Source organism: Athene noctua, chromosome 28, assembly GCF_965140245.1.
Source record: "Athene noctua chromosome 28, bAthNoc1.hap1.1, whole genome shotgun sequence".
NCBI lineage: Eukaryota > Metazoa > Chordata > Aves > Strigiformes > Strigidae > Athene > Athene noctua.
The window spans coordinates 1,750,047-1,773,300 of NC_134064.1; the positions used below are offsets into that span (position 1 = coordinate 1,750,047).

The following is a 23,254-nucleotide window of genomic DNA, read 5'->3' on the forward strand; positions in this document are numbered from 1 at the left end:
GCATAGGAAAGAACACCTTTGACATACAGAGGATACAGCAAAAGATTACTGAGATGACTTACTCATTGTTATTCCTTCCTCCCTACCTGCAAACAAATTAATCTGGGAGCTGCTTCTAAATATTCCAACTGTGCTTGTGGTGGGTGTTTCCCTACTACAGCACTAGATACCATGTCAGTTAGGGGGTGGCTCATAGTCTTTATTAAGTAGTCACATGAATTATATTTTTAGAATAAGTGGACATCAGAAAAAAACAAATATTTGCTTTTTTTATCAACATCTCACTGCTTTCTCCTTCTTCCTTCTTAATGAAGGCCCTATATCTTATCTCACATCTAGGCTGTAAATCCTTTGGCACTATCTCCTGCCATACGTTTTGCTACTCTTCAGCCTATGGGAGCCTCAATCCATGAAACTGCTCAGCACCACAATAACACAAAAGGATGTGCCGTCTAGGAGCAGCTCTCACAAAAATTCTCCCAAAATAAGCTGGCCTCACCTTCCACAACAAGGGGCTTGGTTTGGAATGACCTTCATTTTGAGATGCTCAGCACCCTGGATGACTAGATCCTGCATATAACTTAAATATCAAATAACATACAGCTTGAGTTGCAGCTCTCTCCACCTTTTTTTTTTTTTTTTTTTTTTTTTTTTTTGCAATTGAAGCACAAGTGAAATAGATTAATCCAGTCTTAATTCATGTAAATACAATTTCTTCAGTGAACCTGCTGGCAGGCAGCTCAGAATTTCTAGTTAGGTGTTTGTAATGCTGTTTTTGTCCTTTTCTGTTTGCTGCATGTCAAGCAACGATTCTCAATAGAGCTGGCAAACCATAGTTTCCTCTAAAGTTGGAGCGCTGCGCCAACAACAGCGTGACAACTTCAGTGTTACTTGGCAAGGAGTTTGCCCAACTCGAACCGCAGTCCTCTGGGTTGTCTTTGCATCACTTCTGGAACATAGCTCTGCTAGTCTGAGGTCCAACAGTCACGGCATGAGAGGCCTTCTCTACTGCTACCTAAACTGTGTGCCAACGCTTCAAAGTGATAAAAGCCATGCAAGTGCATGCACAGAGGCTAAGGACGCTGTTGTAACCTAGCAAGCGTACATGATATCATTTGAGCTTTTGTTCTGTTTGTTCCATCCTCATCAAGGCTGCGTAGCATGACAGGATTATTTCTGAATGACTGGATACTGGATTTTCCTCTGCTGCATGACCATGAGAAATGGGAGATTTGCTTCGGGTCCTCTGAGCATGCCATCTGCAGGGAGTCATGTCTCCAGCTGTCAGCAGACAGCTGGATGAAACCTGGTTTCCCTTCACCAGTTCACACAGCAAGTTTGCAGGAATCTCTTAAGGAGAACGTTGCAGGGAGCTAGAGCATGACTTCATGTGAACAACCTATACCACGAGCCTTCTCCCCAGTGGGTTACGTGTTCACTTTGAAGGGCTTCTTGTGGCCCGAAGTACACGTGAAGAGCAGCGCTGTGACGAGGACCACGAACGGTGCAGCAGCTGGGCCGTGTCCGGTGAGCAGCACACAGCCAGGGTGCTGCAGGGACCTCAGGCACTAAATGCAACCAGGCACCGAGGCGACAGGGTCAGCAGAGGGCTCCAGAGCTGGTGACTTCCAGGGCTGTGTTTGTTATTTTTATATTACTTCTTTGATCCCAGAAAGTAGGTTGCTTAATATTTTAATGGCTTTCTTCCACAACTGAAAGTAACATCTTATGTTTTAGAACCCAAATCTCTTCTGCTTCAGTGTCCTTCATCACTTTTAATAATTTTTAATCATTTTTAGAGCTATTTCAAAGAAAAGCAGTGAGCCCTGAATCTATTATTATAGTTTCATAGTTTACCTGAAGGCCTCTATAGGTATCACCTCTCTCTGCATTCAGGACTTCAGCAGCATTTTTGAAAACATTCTCGAAACAATTAAAAGGCAAAAAACTCAGGCTAAATGAGACCCAAGTTTTTTAGAACTTCAGATTAGCAACTGAGGAATAAAAGAAAGTTATAGAGACAAAGGATATGGGATAACCTACAGTAGGTCTCTCATCAGACTCCTCAAAGGCTAAACAATCAGGTCCATGGCATGTTGTACACTTTAGTTGCTTAAACACCACAACTCTCCTCCAAATTCCACCAGAGACCAAGGACATTTTTACATCAGACCCTGTTCATTTTTGTATCAAAAAAAATGCCAGAAATAGGATTCCTGCAACTGTCAAAGCCGGATTTGTTGGATACCTTGATACATACACTGAGGTAAGCCTGCCTACTTAAGGGTTTGTGCCAAGCTTATATTTCCACCCAAATTCATCATCCCTTGAGTAAGCCTAGAAAGTCATGTCTTTCTGTAACAGGACAGCACAGACCTCGAAATAAGTAGCTGTTAAAATTACGTTAGCTCTGAGGTATAACACAGCACATCCATCAGACTTGAGAAACCCTTCGATTCTGCTTCAACTTTCAGGGAAATGAAGTTTGCAAAACTGTCTGCAGTACAAATCATGCTCTGTTGTTTTTTTTTCATTTGTAGCAATAAAAGTGTTCCAACTAGTAACTGAACAACCAAAGCAACAAAATGCATTAGACAGATAGATCTTTCCACTGAATAAAGTAAAAAAAAAAGCCTTTCCCCTGGAGCATTGGGACAACTGGCACACTAACATATCCAGTGTCCCTGTCTTACATTTTACCCAGTATTTTGTAATAAAGTGTTATGTAATTCCAACTCACTTATACTAATGGAATGTGGGAGCTACTGCAAAACACTCAAGAGGATCAGTCAGAAAGCTTCATCTGCGAGCACTTTTGGCAACTTGCAAATACTTTCCTGTCTCTGAAATTTACGGTTAATAATGTCAGTACCATGGCTCTGGCATGCGTATTCTCCAGTATTTCCAAACCTTCGGTTCAAAATAACTGCTCTTAATCAAGAAAATTAGGAGAATCATTTTAGCTAGTACTTTTTTATACATTTTTGCAAATTGTTGTATTGCTTCAATATGAAGCTTTGCAAAGCTCAGCACATATCTATTCCACATTGCTCCATCTACAATCTGAAGGTCTGTAAAGAGGCAAATTTACCAGTGCCAAGAAGATGACACTATCACAACGGGTGATGAAAAAGCTGAGGTAGGAAGTTATGTTCAGTATAAACAGTTAAGCAGTCAAAATATGCATTTGATTAACAGAAAACAAAGAAAATGTGACTCAGCATAGAGACAATAAAGGTCTCTTTAAATAAGGCTTTCTAGCTGCTTTCCATCACAGCAGCCCAAATCAGACCCTTTCACACGGAGCGGCCACCTCGCAGAGCCCAGTCTTCACCTGCAAGTTGCTGCTCTAGAACGTTCAGAGCTAAGGAGCAAGCAGTGCAGAAGCAGACCTCCAGGCAGACGAGCATTTCCTCCACGTTTTCAGCTGCAGAATTAATGCCTGCAATAATAAATCTCCAAGCCCTGCTTTCATGAGTGCCTCAGCCTTCAGGGTTCATATAGGGAAACCAGAGGTGACCAGGGTGCTGCCCTTCTCCCAACCACTTTTTTAAGAAATTACAGGGTCAAGTATACAATAAAGCTTCTATATCAGCCACAACAAAATTTGTAACAATTTAATTTACAGAACACAATGGGATTATATACTAGACCTACCAAAAAAGTTACCCCAACAAAACCAAAACCGGAGTAGTAAGGAGTTTCACAGGTACCTCTGGGACACAGTGATTTCTACAAAACCAAAACCCAAAGAAAACGTCCACACGGTATCAGCATGTGGCATTCCAGTTCATGCCTAGAGAAAGATTTCTCTGAAAAAGAACAGAGTAGAACTGACTTACTTGTCTAGAATGAAATACAAATCAAATCCTCCGTAACAGGCAGGACCACCATTCTCTCTCTTTCCACCTTGTCCATCACAGGCTAGCATAAAAGTTGCTAGGAAGAGATATTTGAAGCCAAATCTCAAGATGCTTCGCTTTGCAATGGCCATTATATCCAGAGAGGAGGAGAAAAAGAAATCTCTTCTTCCAAGGGTCCTTTATTTCACAGGTTTCTCCACAAAAGCCATTCAATGACCTTTAAATGTATATATATATGTATTTTATTCCTTAAAACTCGACTTGCAACAGTTGTCTTCAGGAATAGCAAGACTTTCCCCTTGTTTCCCTTGCACTTCTGTTTCTTGGTTTCAGATTTCAAGATGCACAATACTGTATTTCACTTTTTTTTTTTAAAGGGACTTGACCCTGTCTCACTTGCAGCTCTCTGAAAGCAGCACCATTGTTCTGCAAGAGAAGGAGCAGCCTCCTAACAAATCTTGCTTTGTCACAGACTTCAGAAAATACAGGGAGGGTTTGAGGTTTTTTCTCCCTTTAATTATTATTGTTATTATTAAGGATGGTAAGTTTTATTTTTCCTTAGCAAAAAAAGCTCAAAGAATGCCACCTTGTGGCGAAAACTCAAGCTGCCCGGAGTCTCTGGTTTTAAGCACATCGTTCGTGCAGCGAGCACACTAAACACGTACCACAGCAGCTTTAGGGATGAACACAGAAGCGCTTTGCTTACAGCACTCACACAGCACTGTGCAGAGACATCTTTGTTTTCTCACGTAAACAACATCTGAGTTTAAAGACCTTTCAAAACTTGGAGCAGCTTCGCAAAAGTTAAAGTGGCAAACCACGCTAAGTTTCATACTTTGTATTTTCTCAGACTGGAGAACTACCAATGTCTGTGCTTATGAAACAGGCTGCCCCCTCTTACCACTCATAGCAAACTCATTTCAACCACTAGCCCCTAAACCCACCCTCTTCCAAGAAATGTAACTTCAGCTACATTAACTCCAAAACCTGAGCAGGACAGCTCAAAAGAAAGAGAATTATTCCCCACACAGAGCAACAATTACACCATCAAGAGCAAAAGCAGAAAACCCAGGAGGGGCTCCCAACCTTCCCCCTCAAATCCTCTCAGGCCGTCCTTAGCAATTCGCCTGTTCTCCCAGTACCAACTGCTGGTAGCAGGTCAGGTCTGACAGGGGAGACAAGTGAACCTGGGTCAGGTTTTCAAGCTGTTCCTCCTCATTGATTAAGGAGTTAGATTTGCCGTTAAAAAATCCTTATCACAAGCAAAAACTCTGAGGAAAAAAAAAGGAAAAGCAGCAGGATAAGTTTCAAGGGAAAATGACAAACAGCATGGTAACAGACTTTTGACAGAAGTGGAAACATCTGGATTACAAATTAGTCAGGCACCTTGCTGCACTGACGATTAAAACTCTGGGAGTGTTCTCCCTCCCCCACCTGGCTGTGCTGAGCAAATACACCAGCTCCATCACCTCTAACGGCGATAACAGACCTGGGCAAATGGTTCCTCTTCCGTCCTGCTGCTAAATCCTGATCAGACCTGAAGGAAGTGGAGATCTCTTGGAAGTCAAAGCTCCTCTAGGGCTAGAGAGAAGCAGAACCAGGTGTTTTGTAGTGGATATTTTGGACTTCCATACCTAAACTCGAGGGGAGCTGGGAACGTTGGTCTTGTAATTTATCTCTTAGTCTGAAGGGAGAATAATAGCACAGCTCGTTACTGCACAGGCAAAGGATCTCTGTCAGGGTATCAGGCTTTTTACAACAAACAGAAATAAAGCACGATGTCAGAAACATGTACAAGATAAGAAGGTAGGGTCTGGTAATTTTAAAATTTCCTGTGTATGATCTGGAGCAAACCTTTTTATAGCTAGGAAGCTTGAATTGCACAAACCGTGGGTTTTGCGTATGTATTTGAACATTGTACTGCCTTAAGGAAAGGAATGAGATTAGTCCATGGATTCTTTTTTGGTATTTTAAAAGAAAATGAGATGAATGGAGGATGTAAAAATAGGAGGAGTAGAAGAAAAGCTTCCTCTCTGAGGACCGATGTGCCATTTTTAAGACATCTTGGAAAAGTCCTCGGGGCCAGTTTCTGATCTGAGGTACAGCTAGTGCTCCTGCTGCAGCCAGATAAACTATCTTCTTGTCACTAGCTTATGGTCTGTTTCTGTCCAAAGATTAAAAGCAGACTGATAATCTCTGTCACTTGTTTCTGACTGGCCCCAAGATGAACAAATATGTAGAGTTTAACAAAAAACAACAAAAAAAGACTCTGCATATGCCTATCTTAAGAACGTGTCCTTTGGTTTATGGTCTGGTAACAGCAGCATCAACAGTCTGAGAAGAGCAACTCCATAACAGGAAGCTCATATGAGACACAGGAGGGGGCGTTGAAATTTCTGTCTGTCCCTCCCTCACTAAAAATGCTAGGAACAAAAATACTGTGAAGATTATAGCTTTTGTGTGAAAGACCTAACAGTTCTTGGAGAGACTGGCTGTGTTGTGCTCTTCGTGTGAAAGAGACAAGAAGTAAGGTGTTTTAATTGCACACAGCAGCTCAGAGGTTAATTAAGCTCCAACTGATGCCCTTGGTTTGTGATTAGAATTTGCATATGTAAATATGGGGGAAGTGGTATCAGCAGGCTTTCTTGCTTTGGCATCTACTCCCTTATGCCTATCTATGGGACTTTTTCTGAAGCTGGTAGCTTGGGAGAAGCAGGTTCTCTCAGTTTGTGGTAGCCGTGGTGTTGCTGATCCCCAGGAGGTAGCAAGTGACGGCATCCTGTGGGTTTTGTGAGCGCTCACCTGGGGGTCTGTGGGGGTGGTTCCCAGTGGCTCCAAAAAGTCTGACCTGTGTGGCTTCTGTCATGATCTCAAAATCACCTTTCCTGGTTTCCGTGGCACTTCAGGAAGCTGTTCCAGCAGTCTGCATGGATAATCGAGATGTAACGAAGTGCCTACGCTGACCAGTGTTATCACCACAAATACATTATTACTGTACAGGAATTACTTCCCTGTTGTCGGGGTAGACATGGCCTTAAATTCACTGGCCGGACCTTCAAATGGTGAATTCGGGACAGCTCTGCTAGTGCCAGCACAGCTCCACTGGCTTCTGGGGCGCGCGGCAACGGGCGTCCCCAGGTGGGAGCTGTGTGCCTTGGCGTTTCGATTGTACATCGGACTCCAGGCTGACACCCCGTGGCCAAGGCAGCTTTTTTCTTCCTTGGATTGCTCCAGTTTTTCAAGGGATCAGTAACTCCCTTGTCTCTCGCTTTTATGACTTTGCCCTGCTTTGATTTTTATTGTGCCTCTGCTGCAACATTTAAGGCTGTATTGCATTATTTTTCTGGTGATTAGTGTTCCTTCCACTAGCTTTTTTAACAACAGCTGCTAACTCTGCGTATGTATGCAATTTCTTCCTGAAGAGGAATATTATGCCAAGTGTACAGATGAAAATATATTGCTTGTAATATGTTAAATAAAATATAGTATAGGGAATCATTCTGCTATAATCTAAGAAGGCCATTCAGTTGCTTTCCAAGTCTTTCTTTATTTCTGCCTAAACCAGCCTAGGAGCAGGGGGTGCACTCAGATGAGCTGTGCCCCACCCCTCTGGTTAGTGCTGTAGGAAACAGGGTCGTGTAAATGAGGCTTCGCTATTCCCAACAGCTTTCCCTCCTCTACTCAGTGTTCCACGTATGTTGCTTTTGTTTGCTCATTTTAAGGCAAAAGGATAAGCACACATGCCCAGCAGGAGGGAGCAGAGCTGCACAGAATGAAAGATCCAGATTTACTGACTGCATTTCACACAGTCCTACAGGTTTAAAAATAATTCCTACCTCATTCTTGGATTTGCAGTGTCTGATTCACGCTTTACCAAGTACTGTAAACATGGAGGGTGGGACCATTTATCAATGAGGCAAGGCATTGTATCTCAACTGACCCTTTTCCTCCTTGTAAAGTTTCTTTAGAAGAGGTTAATTATATGGACATGTGCTCCAAACTGCAGTTTGGACTGGAACTTTTTTCCCTTTTCAGTCTGTGCTGTGTTGCCAAACTATCCTTCTCCCAGTCATGCTTACAGGTCTCCTTTGAGTGAGTACTGTCTTTAGTAGTGCACTTATTAGCACGTGCTTTAGATTTTATGAGACAAAATGCAGAAGAGTGTATGCAGGATGCAACTGTGGCTTTTTAAAATCCCAAATTACGGTGTAGCAGACTTCTGCCATGAACTGCTCTGTGTGTTAAATGTCACCGGGACTACAGTAACCTCCAGCAGTGCTGGAGGAAGGGATGAGCTGGAGGATTGGTAGTGAGGCTGTTCTTGCTGTATTCACCCCTCACAACTCTCATCCCAGCAGTCTGAAGTGAATGTGTACATATGCTGTGGGGGCGTGCTGGCAGGCACAGCCTCTGCGCTGGGGTAGCGCGACACAGAACAGCTCCACTTGATAACAAGCAGTAAAGTTTCTATTGAAGCATTGGGTTTATGTGAGGCCTTGTCTTAACTCTGTTTCTTCGGATCACTTGTACTCCAAGCATCACAAGGGTATTTGTGTTTCTTCTGAGAAGTCTTTGGTTTGTTAGGTGGCTGCTTTCCTTCCCTTTCACTCATCTACGTTTGGATTTAAAATGCATGTACTACTACTAAAAAATTTCTTGCTGGTCCCTACTAGAAAGGGAGTTAAATAGAAATATGTCAATAAGAAGGCAAAGTATGACATGACAAGAGCTGAAAGTTTTTGTTAGGATACTGTATAATGACTAAAAAAAAAAGTTAAAATCCTTCCTGAACTTCAATTCTTGCCTCTTTCTGTCATATTTTGCCTCAGCTTGAGCAAAACGAGAACTGATGGTGTATAAAGGAATTAAACTTGTGTAATACCAAAAAGGAGGAGATTAACAGCAACAAACTACCGTCTCTCTCTCCTCTGCTAGGACTGATGTGGGCTAATCCAGATAATTCAGATGCTTTTGCCTGAGATGTGCCTAAGTGAACTCCATATCCTTTCAAACTGCCACAGAATAAAGCCTCTGGAGATCCGTAAGAGCATAATAGAAACTGAGAGACGTTGCATGGCTGGTGTTCTTCTTAGACAGACTTGGATGACACAGGGCATCCTGCCATTTTTATTAGAACAGAGGAAATACTCAAACTTGAATTTAAACTTCTGAGCAATAGAGACCTCGTCTTGCTAAAGCTTTAGTGTTTAACAGCCCTACTCTTTTTTTTAAAATTGTACTTTAATTCCCCTCTGAACATCCCTACTTTCAAATGCTTCTTACTGTCCAAAGTTTTGATTCTTCTCCCTGACAAGGGGCTTGACCATGTAAGACATTTGTGGCTGGGTGTCCACTTCAGGATTGGAGGGGGAAGTTGTTGTTAGGTGGCAACAGTCCAAGATAAATGTATCCTTCCAATCCCCGTTTGTTTAAAAAAAAAAAAAAAAAAGAAAAAGTTAACTTTGTAACTGCAAGCTTCATCCTGGGTCAAAACAGATAGTGGATTGTTCATCTTTAGCCTAGAGCTGACAAATCTGACACCAACACTTTGTCACACGCCCTGGTGAATTCAGCACAAACATGACTGTATCCCTAGCTTGGTTCATGTCAAACTTGCACTACTGGAAGACTGGATGTACAGAGAACCCAGGACTAGCTATCAGGAAAGCGCAAAGACTCTTTTGACATGTCCCTGGCATTTATAAATGGAGTAGGTCTTACCTCCCCTTGCAGTGCCATTGCAGTGTTAAGGAAGGAAAACTAAACCTGCTATTCTTGCATCTCCAAGGCTGAGTTAGAGGCATCTGGGAGGAGACAGCTGGGAATCTTGCACTGTCTTAGGTGGATCAATAATTGTGTTTGTATTGTGTATGTATCTTTGAAGTAAAGCTTCATCCACCTGAGTGTTCAGTGTGAAGCCTTTTGCCAGTCCTCGCTATGCACTGGAAACAATGGAGGACTCTCTTTTAGGAACAGAACAACTCTGTAAATCCTACAAATTAGACTCCTCTTCCCCTAAAAAAGGCAAATTTGTTGTGTTGTCCTTCTTTCTTTCTACCTTTCATGCCACATGAATCAAGATTTTTAATGTGAGGCATCTTTCCCTGAAAAGGGAAAGGAAGCTCTGGACTCTGTAAACCTTATTTGTAATGTACGTCCTCTGACACTTGCCCACCTCTATGGGTGTGCCCTGCGTTAAGAGCAGGCTTGTAAAAGAACATTTGAAGGGGTCCAGAGGGTAGAAGAGATGCAGTCAAAGTATTTTTTGGGATGTGTTCAGAGATGATGAAGGGTATAGTAATGAGAAACTAGCCAGAGTTAATATATGCTAAAGATCTTTAATTGAAAGATAAGGTCACCAATTGATCTGTTTCAGCATCTGAATTATCAAGAACGAAACTCTCAAAAGAGGAGATGCCAGGGAAGAACAGCATCGGGATTGGTATCGAGCATCCGTACTTGGTTCCAGAAAGGCAGGGTTTTCAGGACTTGATATTGGCACGACAGTACTTAAGGTCGAAAAGTTGCAGGACATCAACTTTAACGCATGAAGATTGATGACCTACAAAGTCAGGTCCTTTAAAAACAAGAGGAGAAAAAAAAATATACCATGAGCTAATACCTAAGATGGTGTTAAGTGATCAGTGCATTCATTGGCAGCCCTGAATATCTGGCATATTGCACTTGTGTTTTTGATCAAACTGAGCCATCTCGAGTACCAAAGCCATTATCAAAGCAACGCAAGCAGCGAGTAGGGGGAAACAGTGCTGGGTCAGAACGCAGCATCCCATGCCTGATCTGTAGAGCATCTTTGTCATGGCAGGGTTTGCAGACAGCTTGCAGTAAGGCTCAGAGTACTTTGCTGGTGCTTCAGGATTAGCTCTGAGTAAAACTTGGTTCCTTCATATATATTTTAAAAGAATGTCTTTTTTCCCCACGAGAAATTCTATTGCAAGTGATCAAAACAGGATTATGGCATGCACAGCAAGACAGTTGGCTTATACTGGTCTCCATAGCAATAGCTGACATTGTCAACAGTGTGTTTTTATTGCTCTGAGCAAGAAATGTTTTTAATAATTGCTGCAATATTTTACATGTATGAGTGAAAGATTCTTTCGTAGTCACCCAATGCAACTGGATCTCTAACTCAGAAATGATCCCTCACAAAGACATGCTATTTAACGTTCTTTTGATTTTTCCAGTACAGAGGGGCACTACTACACCCCCTAGGCTGTATTACTGTGTGTTATACTGCTGTGCTAGTGCTAGTTTATAGGCCCTGTCAGGCTTTGCCATTATTGAAGATTCCTATGGAGTGCAGATCACTAAACTCCTAGGTAATGGGATCCTTCCACCTCTGAAAAACCTACAGGGAATGAAACAACTTGGCGTAGTATTGTGAAACACAAGTGTTTGGTGGGATTTCTCATTAACTTATCAGCAGTCTCTAAACTGAAGGATAGTGGTTCTTAGGACTACCTTTTTTCTTTACCTTGGCATTACAGATGAGGTCAATCTGCAAAATTCTGTGCCAAAACTTAAGCCACCTTAAACTTTACTGAAAGGAGTAGCAAGGGTTTGGATTAGATAATTTATGAAGGTGGTGACTCAATACTGTTTTAATCCTCATCTGCAGAAATAAGAATCTCTTTCTGCAACTCCTGAAGTTGATTTGTGTCTGTCTCTAGTTGGAACAGCAGCATTTGTGTATTATTGCCCAAGGGAAAAAAAATGCCTGGTTAGTTACAGGCAGAATTAATTTGCTTGCACTTACTGTGAACTTCAGTAGCCACAAAGGTTCGGAATCCTCTGCACATAGCGAAGATGTCTGGTCCGTAAGACTTGAGGTCACGGACAGGTCTCTTGACAATGTATGTGAGCTCCTTTATAGCTTGTTGTTGAATTTGCAACTTCTAAACAGCAAATAACATCATTCATCAGATCAGTGCCTCCATCCATTTAACGCTATGCATATTCCTATTTCTGGAATGATGACTTGGTGCTTGCTGCTTTGCTCAAAACTATTTAGTACAGTCTTTTAATCCACTGAGTGACTATGGACACAGCGAGCATCGCAGACAGCTCCTGTGGCAGATCTTTCTAGGGTAGTCATGGTAGAGGGAGGCTAAAGAGAACTGGAAACTCAATCAAACAGCTGAACAAGAAGAGTAGTGCAGTCAGTATTTTAACACAAGGCCTCCTATAAAACTATTTTCTCAGTCACTTACTAACCCCTCACCCTAGAGGTACTGAGACTGTAACTTGGAAGCATGGAAGGATAAGTCTATTCATTCAGTCTTCTAAAATGGGAGCCAAAGAGGGCACTAGCAATGCTTGGCAGGTACCTTTACACTAACGTTATCTGCAAGTAGTGCTTATGACCTCTTTGAGAACGCTGAGGGTTTAAGTGGGACCGTTTTTTCTGAACTGCTCCAGAGTGCCTTGTTTCCAATGAATTTCAAACATATTTTCCTACTTGAGTGCTTTGTCATTTGGCTAAAGTGTCTGGGTGCCTGTATTTTCTCTTACAAACCAGCAGGAAGCCTAGATTGTATCTCATTATTCAGCTGCAGCCACAGGACTCCTGTTCTGGCTCATGCAATTAATACGGAGGAAAGGCTGTTGAATGTGGAGAGGCCCTCTTACGCCCTGAAGGAAAATGGAGGTCTGAACAATGGCATCTGCAAAGCAGTGTCCCCAAATGAAAAATGTGATTTTGTATTGAAATGACTCAGAACTATTTTTAGATATTGCTATCCAAAAATACTTAATGCCATTGAAGGTTTCCTAATATAAACCGTTCCTTAGCAGCCTGCAAACCTAAACTTCCTTGAAGAAAACACAGCTGGAGAAGGATGCACCTACACTTTTTCTTTTGAAAAATCATCGCCACGGCAAATTCCCAAGCTACATTACTGTTCAGAAGAACAAAATCCTGCCACTTGTGAAAATCTCATCTTCTCAAGAAAGAAAAAGCAGTCAAGAAACAGCTTGATGAACTCTGGGGTAAAAGACACATTTAGCAGGGATGACTGGGATTGACACAGGCTTTCAAAATTATGGTGGAATTTTATCAAAGGGTTCCTGAAAGCTCACTCCAATATGTTGCCTTCTTGCTGGTAAGCAAGGAGTCGAGATAAGCTTCAGGGGAACAGAGATGCCCCTTAGTACAAGCAAGTCTGGAACTAGCTACAGGTCAAAGTTTTTGCTCAAAAGCCTGTGCTTAGATAACTCTCTCCTTTTTCTTCCTCACCATGCCTTCTTGCCCTTTAAAGCCAGGATTTTTATCAGGACTCTGTTCTCAGACTTCAAGAGAAGCCAGTGTCTACAGAAGGTTAGTATGCTGAATGCTGACATAAATTTTAAAATGCCTGTGCTAATTCTGTGGCCTGAACTCATGCTAATATGGTGCTTACTTCTTTTGAAAAAGTTTTGAAAGCTTGAAATCTTATTTAAACTTTTTTCCCTCATTACTGGATTATTTGTTCTTCCGCAACTAGAGCTGCCTAAAAAAAATATTTTTTTAGCCTGCAAACAATATGAGATTATGAAGAGTACCATGCCAAAAATCTAAAATCTCTAAACATAAAGCAATATTAAAAAGCAGTCAATATAAAAAATCTTTTAAAACATTACAAAAATAATCTAAATTATCTAAAACACTGGAAAACCCTTCACTGCAAGCATCTGAAACAGGGTATTCCATCTTTTCTATGGTTTCAAATTATGTTAATGTAAAATGTCACTGAAATTGATACAACTTCATAATCAATGGTGTGATCTAAATGACTTTTAAAGTAACTGTTGGTTTAAAAGCTTTTGAAAATAGCCATCTGTCCGACATCAGTTTACTTTGCATTAATATCTGACTTTACAAGTAATGACTACTTTTTAATCTTACATTGTTCTCTTCAGCCAGTCTGGGAAGTTCATCAAGGCTAGGTATCTCCTTCTTGTCCATTAGGGAAACGAAGCAAGTTTTCTCTGGCATCACTTTGGTTCCAATAAAGCCCTGTAAAATAAAGTTATTGACAACTAGGAATTCAGTTTTTCAATAATTAAGATTGGAATAAAGTCTGTGTTAAAAAAGTAATAAACACAGATAATTTTTACCTCAAAATTTGTATTCAAAAGGTTAAGAATAAAGAAACAAATCCTGTATTTTGGTCAGCTTTGTAGGAGCTAGTCTCCTTGTACCTTTTCTGAAAAAGCATGTTTCTTGCCACTCACCATATCATAGTTCAGAACGACTTTTGATGACCTGTGGATGCTCTTTTCCTCGATAGTTGCCACGTGCCATTGCTTATTGATGGTCAGAATTTGGTAGCCTCCAGTAATGGAGATTTTCCTGCTTAGCGCTCCACCCTGTAACTAAAAAAGGAAAGTCTAAAAGTGTTGTTTAATTTTAGGTTAGTTAGTTATCTCCCCAAAGCTTTAGAAAATCATTGCTATAATAGAATAAATGCTGGCCCACAGGGAGTGCCTTTAGTGACCACAGTATTTTCAAAATGATAAAGAATTAAGGCTGCAGCATTCTGGAGTAGCCGTAAGAATTCTTTTAATAGATACAATGAATAATTTCTGTATCTCACAACTGTTATCTGGTGGGTTTAGAGTTTTATGTGTGAAACAACTTTTAGATTCTTTTCCTCCAAAGGTATGGGGAAAGAAACAAGGAAAACTCAAGAAGCAGGGAATATAGAAACAGCAGCAATATGTAACCTGGTCACTATACTCACATCATCGGCAAGGGCTGGGGTCAGCAAGAGTCCGAGAAGGACGGTAGTCACAATCTGAAATGAAAAATTAGGAGAAAAGTGTAACTGCAGGTCTTGTCTGACAAATCTGGTCATGAGAATCCTAGTGCCTTTTTCTTAATCTGCTGTTTAAGTGTACTCCTTGGATACTTTTTTGCTTTCATATTGGAATTACAATCATCTAAAGTGAGTCATCCTTGCTTTATCCTAGAATAATGCAAACTAGACACATAGTAGGCTGCTTTTTTAAGAACTGAATCTGAAGGTTCTTGAGACCTGCATAGGCATATACAGGTATTTTACAAGAATGACAAGGAATTGAAATTTCTTCTGCTTAGGCATTACAAGAAAGTGCTTGATCCATTAGCGCATTGCTACAATTTTGCAAAAGCGTTGATGAAAATGGACATGGATTGGGCTTCCTGTAGATTGAATAATGTATAGGTAGCCTTTAAAAAAATCCCTACATCTTCATCTGATTAGGGTAATAGAGTCCAAGTTGCTCAGTCTGGAGGAGAAAAATCTCCCCAGAGAACACCCTTTTGCTATAGACAGGCATAGGCACTTCTGAGAGATAAAGGCAATGTTTTTGAGTCAAAGTTTTAGTTTATAAGAAGAAAAAGCATGCATACTCACAGTGAGTTTCATCTTGACTGCAGAGCTGATGCTAGCGCAGGCAGAATGAACAGCGTGAATGTCCACCTTATATACGCTTTCAGAATTAGGTGTGGAACAATTAAGTGTTGAAATAAAATTATTTTGTAATTTTTATCCCTGTCTGCATGTCACTGATAATTATTTCCTGCTCTAAGTACTTCATAAATATGGAGATTGTGCTTCTGCAAATTTTGAACTGCCAGAGTCTGATAATTATCAGATAAGAATCCATTTGCAGTGAAAAATTACATATGTTTTATAGTAACTTTCTGACATGTACTAATTACTTTTGAAAATTCACATTAAACTTAAGAGGAGAGATAGCCTAGGGTTTAAAAAAAAAAAAAAATAAAAAGCTTTGCAGTAGACAAAATATGAGCCTTTGTACCTTCTAAAACATGTTGTATGCTACCATGTAACCATAGGGCCCACCAAAATATATGGCCCAAGTACAATATCGCCACTGAATTAACAATAAACTGGCAGTTCAAGCTGAAATATTACATGTATGTGCAAGTCTGTGAATATCTCTCTGTTATTTTAGGTGGCAACAATTTTTTTCACCTTGCCTCAGCTTCTTTTCTGTGGTGATGCAAATAATTATTGAAAGAGGTGATTGATTCAGTTAGGGAGGGTTTTGAATATCAGGGGTTTGTGTCAAGTTGCTCAGTTTTGTGTGTGCACAACCTGAGCCTGTGGCAGGGAATCACTGTTACGATTCCAGTATTACTTTTCAACTGGAATCCTAAACATTATTTTTTTTTAAAGGGTTTTTTAATACATAAAAATAACTTCTAACCAGTGCTGCAAGTGCAGTATGAAATTCAATTATGATCTTTCACTGACTCGAGTATGTAAGTCCAAAGGGACTTTTTTTGGTACATACTTTTATGCAAAACGGTGGTTATATTCTTGGTTCTTTACAAGCAGCAGCGCTTGTAGGGATTTGTGTGAACAACCCCAGGTTTGCGCACCGGCTCTGAGGGCAGGCTGCACGGCGGGGTCAGCGCCGGGGCGGGGAGATTAAAACAGAAAACGAAGAGAAACGTGGAGAAACCCCCCTACGCAGCCCGACAGGAATGAACCGTTTGCTGAAGAAAGAAGAGAGCTTGCTTTTGCTCAGGTGCGGGAGAACCGAGGCGGAGGGCAGGAGAAGCAGCGGGCGGGAGGGTGTGAGGCGCCACAGGGCGCCTGATGGGCGAGGAGCGGCGGGCGGGAAAAACGGCGGGAAAACCCGCCGAGGCGGCGGCGGCGGCACGGGCCGCGCCTGCTCTGCCCCAGTGGCCTCGGGGCAGCTGCCCTGGCACTCTTGTGCCTTTCCAGATTTATTAATTCACAGCTGTGAAGTATTTTTTCGTGAAAGACTGGTGTTAGGCCCGCTGTCAGTGTCTCAGATGAGAATATGCATTTTTGTGTTTAAAAACAAAAAAGTTCCCTCACAAATCAGGTTCAGCATCCTGAATTTGTCTTAAAATACATGAGGGTATTCAAATACATTCACTAGATTATATTATGGCTTTCTGATTATGCTCAAGTCACTCTTGAACTTTTTTGCTGTCAATAAAGTTTTTCAGGAGTTTTCAAGTGTTTCTGCTTGCTGTGGGATAAGAGAAAAACATAGCAGCAGGACTTAGGATAAAATCGTGTCACTTTGTAATGCTGATGGGTGGCCCTCAGAATTTAAATTACAATTTTAATTAAATTAGGGAAGGTCAAGATCTGGTATTTTCAAGACAGCTCAGGTTACCACAGTGATTGTTACAGATCACGGAAATTGCATCGAGTGATAAAGGTCAGGCCTCATTCTTGTTGAGAAGGATCTTTTCTTGTAAAATAAGCAACTCCAGCCTTCTGCACTGTTACCTATAGATCTCTGTACTTACGGGGACATTTTGAGAGCCACGTATTGGTGTCTTTTCAGGTTCACTGGAGCCTTTGCTCTCATGTCTCTGCTTAGCAATTTCTTTTTGGCTCTTGATCTCTTCCTGATCCGTCTAAACCTGGATCAGTTTAAATTTGAATAATGAACACTGTGAAATGTAATGACATCCCAATTAGAGCAAGAGACTTGTCAGAATGTAATACTGCAATTAAATTCCTTGGGTCTGGAAAAAAAAAATAGTTATTGGTTCAGTAGTAGTTCCCTGTCTTCTGTAAAGTTTGAATCAATTCTGTAGGAGATATGGTTAATTTAAGCTTTTCATGGAATAATAAAAAACTCAGAGATGTATTAAGCATCATAATATGTAATGCTGTATTAAAAATAGGAATCAATGTGCATGAAGTTAAAGTAAAGTTTAGGACAAGAGGTAATGGCCTCAAATTGTGCCAGGGAAGGTCTAGACTAGATATTAGGAAGGATTTCTGTGCAGAAGGGGCTGTTGGGCGTTGGAATGGGCTGCCCAGGGCAGGGGGGAGTCCCCGGGATCCCTGGAGGGGTTGAAGAGTCGGGCTGAGCCAGCGCTGAGGGATCTGGGGGAGTTGGGAACGGTCAGGGGGAGGGTCATGGTTGGGCTGGAGGAGCTTCAGGGGCTTTTCCAACCTCGACGATTCTGTGATTCTCTAATTTTGCCAGAAGATGGATCTCACTGCAAATGTTTTGTGGCCTCTTGAAGAACTTTTGGCCTTAATCAAGATGGTACTGGAGCAGTTGGCATCCCTCGCAGAAGCATCTGTGCCCTGGTATTCCCTGCCCGGGGGATGATGGGCTCTGGTGTGAGCCCGGCGCAGGGTGTCCCTGTTTCCCTGCAAGGCTGCTGAGCTCTGCTGGCTGTGCTGTGGCGCTGGGGTGCCTGATGTACGCAGCAGTGCTTGGGTCTGATCCCTGCTGCCTCGGGGGACTTTAAATCATCATCTGTTACAGAGTCTGGCCCATAGTTTTCAAGGGCTCAAAGGCCACTGGAAAGACATTTCCCAGTGACATGCGATCAGATAAGTGAAGAGGGCTGTGCCTGTTTTATTGAAGGGGAAAATGCACTGTAAACTTGGAAAAGGAGAGGAGATTCTGCCCAGAAACCCCAAGCAAGTCAAACAGGAACTTTTCTTTAAATACCATATGTTGCTTTTCTTTAGAGGTGCTACAATACTTCTGGATGCAGTTTTGCTTTGGTTTTAATGTCAGTTAACTATTAAAGACCCCAAAAACATTTTCCTGAACAGAACAGGCTGCTGCATCCTTTATTCAGAGTAACCCTCGACTGTTCCTGCATGGATGTAGTGACTCTTAGAGTAAGTCCTTTCAAACTCCAATAAAAGGGCCTCTGAGCAAGGAGGGAGGGTGAAGCTCTGGTATTTTCCAGGCAGACTGTTATTAAAGTGATCGTTTTAGACAAACTAGTCCCAGCCATTTTGCCTTAGTTTTGGTCTAACTATAATTTGACTCTTTTTTCCTTCCCACATTAAACATTTATCAAACATTGTTAAGTAACATCTGTTTTCAACTCCAAACTGCATTTAATACACCTATCAATTCTGTTGGTCACAGCTTGATTTCTGCGTTGATCACAGCAATAGCGCATCTGTTTATTTGTAATTGGCCATATTGCATTGCAATACTTGTTTTTAAAATAAAACATTAGTTTGTTAAAATAAAACTTAGTATGTTAATGGGAAGTTAAATAAAAATAACTCAGATATGCTTACTTCTATAAATCTGGACTTCAGACCATATTACCTTAAATATGGCTATGAAGTAGGTATAGCACCATTTGCTTTGAGTAGTGAAGAATAATTGCTTAAGGCAGCATGTAAAATCTCACTGGGAAATTGTACAGGATGAAGTTTAAATGCCAAAACCGGGATTTTGCAAGAACACTAGTTCAGCAACTTGTCTTTGGAATTGCTTGCACTTTCTAAAAGGATTTGTAAAAATACAGCGCAGACCAATGCAGGTTGGTGATAAATTTTACTGAAGCACAATAACTTCCACACAGATCAGAAGAGACATAAGTGATTGAAAATGTGATCAAGAGAAGATTATCAAGAGGAAAAATCTTGTTCATGGGTACACATTTCTATGAATTTTCTTCCTCAAAACTTCATCCGGAATAATTAATCACAGTAACGGACTGGCTGTTTATAAATACTAACTTCCAAGCATGAAACATCTCCCTCTAAGAAGTTTGATCCTGCAAGAAAAGGGAAAACTGATTAGATTTGGACTGAGAAAATAAGAAAACAATGTAGCTGAAACTTTTTCAACTTACTGTTGGAAATGTACCAGGAAATGTCACTTAAAAATTGAGCTGTGTCTTTCTAAACTTACACTACAAGCAACTGTTAGTGCAGTCTTTTTAGACAAATCTAAGTGGCAAATTAGGTTTTAAATCTCAAAATTGTGCTGTGGCAGGACCTGTGGTAGCTAGGTGTTGTATATGCATGAAGTTGCCTACAGAATTCAGACTTGTGTCAACAGCTAGAGCCCAAAACCTTCCTGAAAAAGCCTGGTCTCCATGCAGAAGAGTGACGGACCTGCTGCTTTCCTTATGTAGGCATTCACTGATTTATTAAAAGTTGTAGAAAACCACTGGATTTCAATAATTAACTTGCTCATCTCACTTAAATCTTTTTAATTCTTATGTGTAATCTTGTTAATCTTTATTTTGGAATACAAAACACTGTTACTGGTATACTCACCAGCAGCTCGGTAAGCAAGGTAAGAGGGAATTCCTCTGCACAGAGCTTGAATGCGTTTTCCATATGGGCTCAAGCTTTGCAGGCTGTTCGTTGAGATAATGAAGCGATTCTCTCTGGGTGGCAGTTGGTAAGGTCTCAGTCCCTAAGCATCAGAGAATCAAACCCAGAAAACAGCATTTAGAAAAACCAAAAATGGAGTTCTGGATCTGTACGCACATCTTTGCTAAAGGAGAAGGGGTTATTCAAGTGCAATGCAACATTTGAAATAGTGAACTCAGCCCTGCTGAGAAACTTGTCTTCAGTTCTTGGACCCTTTACTTTGTGGGTAGGGAATGAATGCTTTTCACAGGCGTTTGATTACTTTTCTCACCACTTTGAGTCACCATCCTACCTTTTGTCCTTGAGGTTGTGCAGGAAACTGTTGATCAAGCAAAAAATTTTTGTCTATCTTAGCAATGATGCAGCTGTTTTTTGACAATACCTTGGTTGCAGCATAGCCCTGTTAAAATTTAAAAAAAAAAAGCTTTTTGTTGCAAACAATATACAGTGAGGGATAAGCAGATTGCCAAAGAGAACCACTAGTTTAAAAAAAGCTTTATACAGTACAAATAATCATAGGGGAGGAAAATAGTGTTTTTTAAATTTTTTCAATTATATTGTCTAGGTAGATGTCTCATGGAGAATCACAAGGGACTTTGGTAAAAGGTAAATTGTCTTCTCCAGTAATGCCACATGTATGATATGTTACACTGCTGAAGTCAGGTGAAGGAATTCACTGCTGAAAATGTCAGTGCAGAGTAACAGCAGAAACAATAAAATGGTTAAATAAGAACATTTTTAAGTATATCTAAAATCTTAAGTTTTGTTGAGGCTTAGGTGTTTCTCAAAAATCTTTTGGTTATTTTTCATTTTTGTGCCACGGTGGCAGCCACTTACAGTCTTGATGTCCCAGACAGTTTTCAAGGCCTCAGAGCTCTCCCTTGAGTCTGAGCGGACCTCGAGGTCAGAGTCTTCATCGTCGTACCCCTTTTCGTTGCTATTCTGAGTTTTGAAAAAGATTAAAGGAGGTAAGGATTGAAGTTTGTGGATTCCCAGTAGTCTTTCACTCAATAAAGCTATGGATCTAGTAACCACGTTTTAGGAAGTTATTGCTCTTAGAGATGAGATTAAAGGGGAGGTGATTTCTGGCCTTAGAGGGGAGGCTGGGAAGCCATTGGTACTGTTGTGTCAGACCTTACATTTGGGCTTTATCTAGCCCTGGCTTTCATCTGTCTGAAGCATCCACCTTAGGAAGACAGACAAGATTTAACAGTACAGGTCTATTCCCCCTGCCCCATACAGGAGAAGAAATGAACATTGTTTCGTTTAAACCCTGGAGAATTTCCTTTAAACACTAAACTGGATTTTCAGAGTCAAACTTACAAGAAAAATTTCTAGGAAAACGAAAAGAATTCCTTATTGCTCTTTCTCCAGCAGGAAAGTTGCAGGCAGAGGGGTTATTTACGGTATTTTGCTGAGTTTTGTAGTCTGATCCTGCATGTGTTTCTCTCCACAGAGTTATTTTCACAGTGTTCATGCTAATCTCAAGACAGACTGTGGATTTCATATCTAGCAACTGTCTTTTCCCCTTGATATTATATCAAGCACTGACCTATTTTCTTTGGTATATATAAAAAATGCAGTTATTTCTAAGTATCATGCTTTAAAATACAGCTTTATTTTCAGAAGCACATACTCTTCAGAGGCTGTAGCTAAAGACCACTAGTTCTTATGGCAGCAGGGTTGAACTGCACGTAGCTGTGTACTCACCACATCAGCATGAGCTGGAGCCAGGAAAAGTCCAAGAAGAGACGCAATCACAATCTGCAATGAACATTTGAAATTCACACCACTTTAACGTTGTGACTGCTTATCTTGCATCCAGTTGTTTGCTGTCTTAAAATAATTTTGAATAATAATTTAAAATAATTTTTTGCTGGTCAACCTTGTGTACATGCTCAGCACTTTTCTGAAGTGGGGTCTAGCTGAGGAGTATTTAAATACGCAGAATAATTTTTTGTTAATAAGCTTACATCAGATCATCTATTCATATAAATTACTCAGCAGTATACTTTGCACAGGTAAGATAATTTAAACACAGTGGGGTTTAGAATATGTCCAGCCCCAGTTCAGTAAACTCCTTGGAAAGAAAGTGGTCTGAAATACTTTGTTTAAAACAGTGAACTCTTCACCCTGAGCTTTTGATTTCAGACATGGAGCTGATCTCTGCAACATCCACGTGCATTCACTTATTCTGGAGAGTTGCAATATGGGTGCACAGTACAGCTCTGTCCTCGGGCCACAGCAGAAACATGAGCGTCTTCAGAGCAGATCTCATGCCTCTGAATACAGGGCTAATAGTATAAAGGTAGGCACAATCATTTTTGTAGAGAAAAATGTAATGTTAAACACTTTGTTACCCCTCGATACAATTACACAGTTTCAGTGATTCACATGCTACTTGTTGCTCAGATTTATTAAAACTACTGTTGATATATTTTTGAGAGATTTAATATTGTTATGATGATAAATCCTTTTGGAATAATAATAACTGTGAACAATTATTCTCTTGGAAACAATCCCTCTAATACTGACTCAGTCACAAATTTCATCTACTTCAAAGGAGGATTTTTATGAGAAAGATCCGAGTGTGACTCGGGTATGTAGAACTAACATTTTGGAATTTATTCTGCCACAATTTCAGGCTGCTACATATACCCCTGCTTCACAGTCATGCACTTGGAGTCTCTCATGTCTCCTGGTTCTTCTCCTACGCTCTCATCAGGCAGCTGCACCATAACCTTATATAACTTGCTGAGACTGTTGACTTGCATCTGAGTTGTGAATGAGAGAATATTGCCCTTGCAACAGAGAGCTTCTCTCTTTCACGTTTGAGTAGGCATACAGAATGAAATTACTGCCAAAAGTGAAATTTCACCCATGTGGTCCTGACCTGTTTGGCATTTTCACTCTGTAATCCCTGCATAAGTCAGTAATAGCTCGCTAGGCGCCAGAAAATACTCAAAATCATTTTAAAACTGTCCAGCCTTAACAGTTTTATGAGAAAGTGATACATATACTTACAGTGAACTTCATTTTGATGGTAGGTGAGGCAAGATCTGCTGGTAATTGATGTATACTCTTACTTTTTATACAGTAATATTCCAAAGTTAAATCTTAAAATGGGTTTACCTTATTGGCACATGCCCTGTGTTAACAGAATCATGACGAGTTTCCTGGGGAAGTGCTCTGATAAGAGGAGGCCTTGATACCAGCCTTTGATACCAACCACAGTTCATTACC

At 40.8% G+C, this 23,254-nt stretch overlaps 2 protein-coding genes and 1 pseudogene across 3 annotated transcripts in view; all 3 read right to left on the reverse strand.

Moving 5' to 3' along the window:
• The window catches only part of ANTXR1 (ANTXR cell adhesion molecule 1), a 110,010-nt gene extending 105,952 nt beyond the window's left edge, over positions 1–4,058 (reverse strand). For both annotated transcript variants that reach the window (XM_074928479.1, XM_074928480.1), the window contains exon 1: positions 3,843–4,058. In XM_074928479.1, coding sequence (XP_074784580.1) covers positions 3,843–3,994 — 152 coding nt within the window. In that variant the 5' untranslated portion in view covers positions 3,995–4,058. The remainder of the gene's footprint in view (positions 1–3,842) is intronic.
• Positions 4,059–10,345: 6,287 nt separating this feature from the next.
• Positions 10,346–15,268, reverse strand: GKN1 (gastrokine 1). Its single transcript, XM_074928345.1, has 6 exons — positions 15,257–15,268; positions 14,603–14,656; positions 14,094–14,234; positions 13,765–13,875; positions 11,638–11,776; positions 10,346–10,440 (listed from the first exon to the last, which is right to left on the reverse strand). The coding sequence occupies exons 1-6, from the start codon at positions 15,266–15,268 to the stop codon at positions 10,346–10,348; spliced, it is 552 nt and encodes a 183-aa protein (XP_074784446.1).
• Positions 15,269–19,306: 4,038 nt separating this feature from the next.
• LOC141971182 (gastrokine-1-like) lies at positions 19,307–22,749 on the reverse strand (annotated as a pseudogene).
• Between the last annotated feature and the right edge of the window lie 505 nt (positions 22,750–23,254).